The 6,000-nt window shown below is 38.0% G+C and overlaps 1 protein-coding gene across 1 annotated transcript in view; it reads left to right on the top strand.

Moving 5' to 3' along the window:
* Positions 1-4,190: 4,190 nt before the first annotated feature.
* Positions 4,191-6,000, top strand: part of LOC108573381 (zinc finger protein 36, C3H1 type-like 1) — a 28,542-nt gene continuing 26,732 nt past the window's right edge. Inside the window, exon 1 of the mRNA XM_017935821.1 lies at positions 4,191-4,830. Within this exon, the coding sequence (XP_017791310.1) occupies positions 4,774-4,830 (57 nt within the window). The 5' untranslated portion in view covers positions 4,191-4,773. The remainder of the gene's footprint in view (positions 4,831-6,000) is intronic.

Raw genomic sequence — 6,000 nt, 5'->3', positions numbered from 1 at the left:
CACGGTTTTTCTCATAACATACGGGCCGATGAGGGTTTCTCCGTGGTAGAACCCTAATAGGGGGGAGGTTAATGTTTTCAACCCCAAACAGATTCCCATAAAGCTATATACAGGGTGGGGTAAAAACTCTGTCCACATGAAATGTTTTCGTTATTTGCAATAATATGGAAAAATGTTGTACACAAAGTATGCATGATATGGATGGGGACATAATTTGATCTGTATGCTTTATACGTGGGTGGTGGCATCGACGAGATTTCAAGGTCTTCTCAATTTTTTTACACGTGATGTTATATTTTTTTTTTATCGCTGTCTGATAGCCGCTGTTGTGTGATTTTGGCATGCTATCGTTAAAGGTCGCCGAAGGTTGCCGAAGATCGTAAAACAATTATTGTTACTTTCGAATTGTGGAACCGCGGATACGTCTTATCATCGCTGGATTTATTCTAGCAAATGCTGTAATTCATTGACCCTTACTTTTATGTAAACAGATAGTCTTGCCGCTCTGTTTACGTTCTAATAATATATTACGTACAGCTACGAATGTAAACATTGTGGCAATTTATGATATGGCGTGGAATATCGGTAGTCAATATCAATTGATTGCTGAGTTAAATATCACCGTGATAATCAAGATGAAGTTTTATTTTGAAGAATAACTGAATACGATCCTGATTTATGGAGAAATTCATCGGACTTCTATTCGGTGAATATTTCAGTGATTGTGTGAAAAATTGACAGAATCCGGAAATTAGGCTGCACGTACACTACCGGCCAAAAGTTTCGAATCACCGAGCATTGCAATTTACACAAAAATTTCCAGAAAAAAGTCGGCGACTTTGAGAATTTTTTATCGTACGAATCAATTGATATGAGATAAATTGATAAAAGTGGAATTGAGATAAGCTTCAAATCTATAAAAAATTAGCAGCAGATTTAGTATCGATGGAGAGTGGGAGGTGATTCCAAACTTTTGGCCGGTAGTGTAAGTATAAGCATTGAAAATGGAGATGGTGGCTCGTAATCCATAGATTAATCCCTCGCAGATTGATCTGGAGTTTGCATTCAGCAAAAGGAGCGTGTTACAAATCCTTGGACGGTATAAATTTCACCCATACCATATTAGTGTCCATCAAGATTTACACCGTACCAATTGTTTACCACTGAAGCTATATTTACTATCCATGAAAATCAAAATCTGCATAATATGCACTACTGGGCTGTCGAAAATCCACGTTGGTTACGACAAGTTGAGCATCAACGAGAATAGGCGGGTAGTGTGTGGTGCAGAATCATTCATGGTCAAACAATTGAACCGTATTTTATCGATGGGTCTCTTATTGGCGAAAGATGTAAACATTTTCTAAGAAACACATTTGGGACGTTTATTAGAAAATGTACCACTAAACGTTCGCCAAACAATGTTATTACAACACCACAGATGCCCAGCACATTATGCTCGGAGAGTAAGAAAGACATTTAATGAACTTTACCCAAACTGCTGCACAGAACGTGGAGAGTCAGCTTCGCGGCCAGCTCATTTTCCAGGCTTAACTCCGTTAGAACTTTTCTCTGGGGAGCACTCAAAAATGTCGTCTGTCAAGAAATACCGACCACACCGGAAAATATGAGACAACGGATTACTGCAGCATGTGCCGGAACAAGTTCAGAGACGATAAAATGTGCACGCGATTCAGCGATCAACTTTGCATCGACACTAATGGTCAACACTTCGAACATCTTCTATAATGTAAGAAAGTTTATTGTACCACCATACTTGGCTTTAAATAATCTTTAACAGCGTGCTGAAATCGTCGCAACAGAAGCTATAAAAAAAAATATAGCAACCCATTTAAAAAAGTAAAGATGAAATCTCCTGTGTGCCTCCACCCACGTAAAAAGTATTTACATCCCATTATGCTCCCTTCCGTATCATACAAGTTTTGTAAATATAATTTTTTCCTATTACTACAAATAACGAAAATGCTCCACGTGGACAAAGTTTTTCTCACACACACTGTATAACGGCTAATGGCAGTTAGTCTTCGTTATGGTGGTCGAGCTATGCGTATAGATATCAGGCTGGGTTATGCGGGCTCTTTGTGGACAGTGTACGTATTATATACGTGTCCCATGAACGAATTGAAATCATCATTTCCATTGTAAAACGAACCGTTGTATCGACTTGTATATGAAAAGCAGAGCGTTGTGTGTATTTTTCGACCTTATCTCCAATGAAATTTTTTATAGTTATGGCATATATTTATATGTATTTTTTCGGCAATATGTTTGATTTCAGAATTTACTACTTTGTCGTTATTGTTTGCACCAAAATTTTTCGCACTTTTTAAGAAAACGCTCGATTACTTTTTACGCAGTATGTATTTCTAAAGAAATTCTGTTCGACATTTCTTTTCTCGTACTTCACTTTCTCGCTGATAATAAAGATTTCACTAACAGTACCAGTATCTTATCTAGGTAGTACAACGATATCGGTAGTGAAGGAATAAACCAAAACAAGCTCCTAAAATTGTAGCAGTTAATAGTAGGAAATATACACCAATATTTTTTGAAAAGAATTGTTTGCTCCTTTTATATAATATAAAAATCTTAATTTTGTTTGCAATATAATGTAGATTTAAATACATAGGATATATATTTGTCACCACTACGAACTTCTCAATGTGAAATTTTTAGAAAAGTAGTAGAGACGTAGAAGATAAGAAGGTTCTTTTGAATGACTAAAAATTAATCAAATTATAAATTACAATAGTAACTATAATTCTGCTTAATCAATTCCAGCAATATCTCACGTACAATGTTTGTTTGTAACAATCAGTTGCAGTTTTCTTCTTATCGGTAGATACTGTATTGTTTGTTTTTGTAAGATCACGTGTTGAACGCCGTAAAATTTATAAATTACCCATACGAAAGCTGTCTGTACGGACTATTTGAAATTCTACGAAAAACTGTTTCCTATTACCATGAACTGACATATTGCATGGTTATGACACATCGAGATCGACGCATAATCGAATGCTAACAATACGTGTATGGTGGTACGATATATGACTTACATCGTGCATGAATAGAAGCTCAATTTCATTCATGCGATTCTTCTCAGTATTCTATCGCGCGGTTACATTTAAGCTATCCGATCATACAGCATTGAATAACGCAAGTGAAATAGTTACGTCGTCCTTAGAACCTCGCTGAACATTATGTTTGCTAATCTTTTGATTCACTTAATATAAAAGAACTCTGTACTGTTTATCACATTTGAATAATTTTCGAATAATTTGATAACATTAATTGTAATTGTGTTTGGAAAAATATTTCTATCTTGATGGTATAATGGAGTTCAATTAGAAATTATTGCACATTCTATTGCTGTTTCTAGAAATAAATAAGTATCCTGATAAAATTACTTCTGTTTTGCTTGACGCACTTCTTTTGCACTACGTGGAAAAGACAGTCGTGTAGATTACGCGTTGTGTAATCATACTTTCTATCATTTGAAGAGTTTTTACAAAACTTATTTTGTGACAATTTTGAAATACGTACCAAATCAGTAGCTGATATTTTTTATTCACTTGAATACGAGATAACGACAGGTAATCGCACCGATAAGAGTATAATAGCATACTTTTGTAAATATGTTTTCTAAATAATAAGCGTTCTATCACATGATAAATCGAATTATTTAAGATTAATCGAAAATTTAAGAATTATTGCCGGTCAACCACGTATTCATTTGTACGTATACCGTCATAAGATTATATTTCCTAGTAAATTTAAGAGCATCGTTTTACGCAAAAATCGTGGAAAGGAATGCAACTATCCGTAACTGCTTAGGGGGGCGATCGTCCTAAAAACAGCCATGCTAGTGGGCTATTCGGAAACCACCCCGAATTTCCACCAATGAGAGACATCAAGCCGATGAGGACCACAAGCGATTCGAAAATCTGTAGATCAAGGGGTTGCTGGTACCAGCAGAACGAGGGAGAGATGGTTTGTATGGATTGGCTCAAGGAGTCGGCGCGGTTGCCAAATCTCTAACACTAGAGGCACGCACTTGGTGGGGATGGTCGGTAGCAAGGCGCGGTCTGATTGGTTGAACTCGTGGTGCCGCCTTTCGAGTCTCACGAACCTTCGCGCGGACGCACAGATCTTCAGTTCGCATTCGGAGGCCCTGCGAGCTACATCTCTTTGAGAAGGAAAAAGAAGAGCTGACGGGAGCTTTCAAGTTTCCCCTCTCTCCGGGAGCCGCGATAAAGATTCTTTGATCCGAAAAAGTGCCTAGTTTCTCTTGCACGTAATCTCTCCGCCACCGGATACATACGCACACATACGTACATAATCATCTTTCGTTTTCACGGTGATCATCTCTACACGTGACAAGTTGAACTCCACGAAGAGGCTCGAAGGCAGAAGAGTAGCGTGTTTGTTCGACGCAAGAAGAGACACCCGTCAATCTATCGAATTGGTTGATTCCGCGAATCTGGCTCGCGTCCTTGTTAGTCTTCTCGCACGTTGAGAGAATCGAACGGTTGTGCTTCCAATGTAAATCCACGAGAGCGTATCGTCGAAGTGGCAGTTTTTGTGTTCTCAAAGTTGATACGTATAATTTCGCGGTTTTTTCCCACTTTTTCACCGGTTTTCGTACCACACGCACACCGGCGTGCTCTCGAAGGAGAAGAAGGCTAATCACGGCCGGATCCCTACTACGTCACAATTAGCTCCTGTGTGTTTTTTGTGTGAAATTGAGGGAACATGTCGACTGCCGTCATGAGCACCCCTATGTTCGAATGCAGCGAGCATCTTTTCAAGGTGAGATTTTTTTTCATTTAATGTACGTCGTGATCTTCCTCCGTGTCTTTTTGTGTCCTTTTAGTCATCTGTTTTTTTCCAAACATTCAATGTCATTCTGACGTGGCTAGGTTCTTATATTCATTGTTTGAAGTGGTGTGACTTAATAATTCCTTTTTGTACTTGGACCGTGTTGAACTTTGTTGTAAATCAGGTGATACGAGATAGGCTTATTTGATCGATGGTATTCCTCGTTATCTGTAGCGATTGCTTTCTATTAACAGATTACGTTATCACGAACCTGTTTCCAATCATTTCGAAGAATCGAGAAGCAAGTGATAAGCGTAGGTTAGGTGCAAAGATGGCTGGTTTAGCACGTGGCATCGCGAATATTGAGAAATTCTGTAGCATGGCCGTTCGCGTTGAATTCTCTCGTGGCGGTTGTAGTACTCGCTGGTACTCGGTGGTACCGTGGCGCAAACATTTCTGCAGCGGTGTTGGTACGTATTCTGTTCCGACTGCTACGGTCTATTGCACTGCCGGACAAATATGGAATAGAACGGGTAGAAATGGCGTATAGAAGATCTGTGTGTTAGCTAGGATGTGTAACAAAAACACCCGCGGACTAATAAATCCTGCATCTTGATGAATAAATTACATGTTTTAGAAATTCAAATGTGACTATGGTAAGAAAATTTATTTTGGCGCGTAACAGCACGGAATATAGCAATGCAAGTGTTATTTTCGATCGCGTGATTGCTACTTTCTTCGATGTTTGTTTGTTTCCGATGAAATTTCTCCTTTAAATCATCTTCGTTTCTGCGTCTGTTCAATTTAACTTGGCTTTCGAATTTATTTTCAGATTTATTCGAATAGTTTCGTCTCGACTTTGGACAAAAGTGAAAAGCTTTTCGTTAAACAGCATATTTAATAATTCTATGCATCATCTACACAATATTTCAATAAACAGATGCGAATGTTCGCGATTTGCCGTTGAATTCGTACGAAAACAAATTCAAATTTTATTTTTGTACAGAATAGTAGAGGTCGTCTTCGTTTGCTGTGAATATTTCATTTGACTAATTTTTCAGGGATCTTTGGCGTTTACGTTTCGATTTGGAAGTTTAATATGTGTATAATCAGTTGTAATTAAGTGAAATCGAGTGTATACGCGTTCTCAATTTCGCGTAT

This window comes from Habropoda laboriosa, unplaced genomic scaffold, assembly GCF_001263275.1.
Source record: "Habropoda laboriosa isolate 0110345459 unplaced genomic scaffold, ASM126327v1 scaffold146, whole genome shotgun sequence".
NCBI lineage: Eukaryota > Metazoa > Arthropoda > Insecta > Hymenoptera > Apidae > Habropoda > Habropoda laboriosa.
The sequence above is the reverse complement of the archived record's forward strand: the minus strand, read 5'-3'. Positions and strand labels throughout refer to the sequence as shown.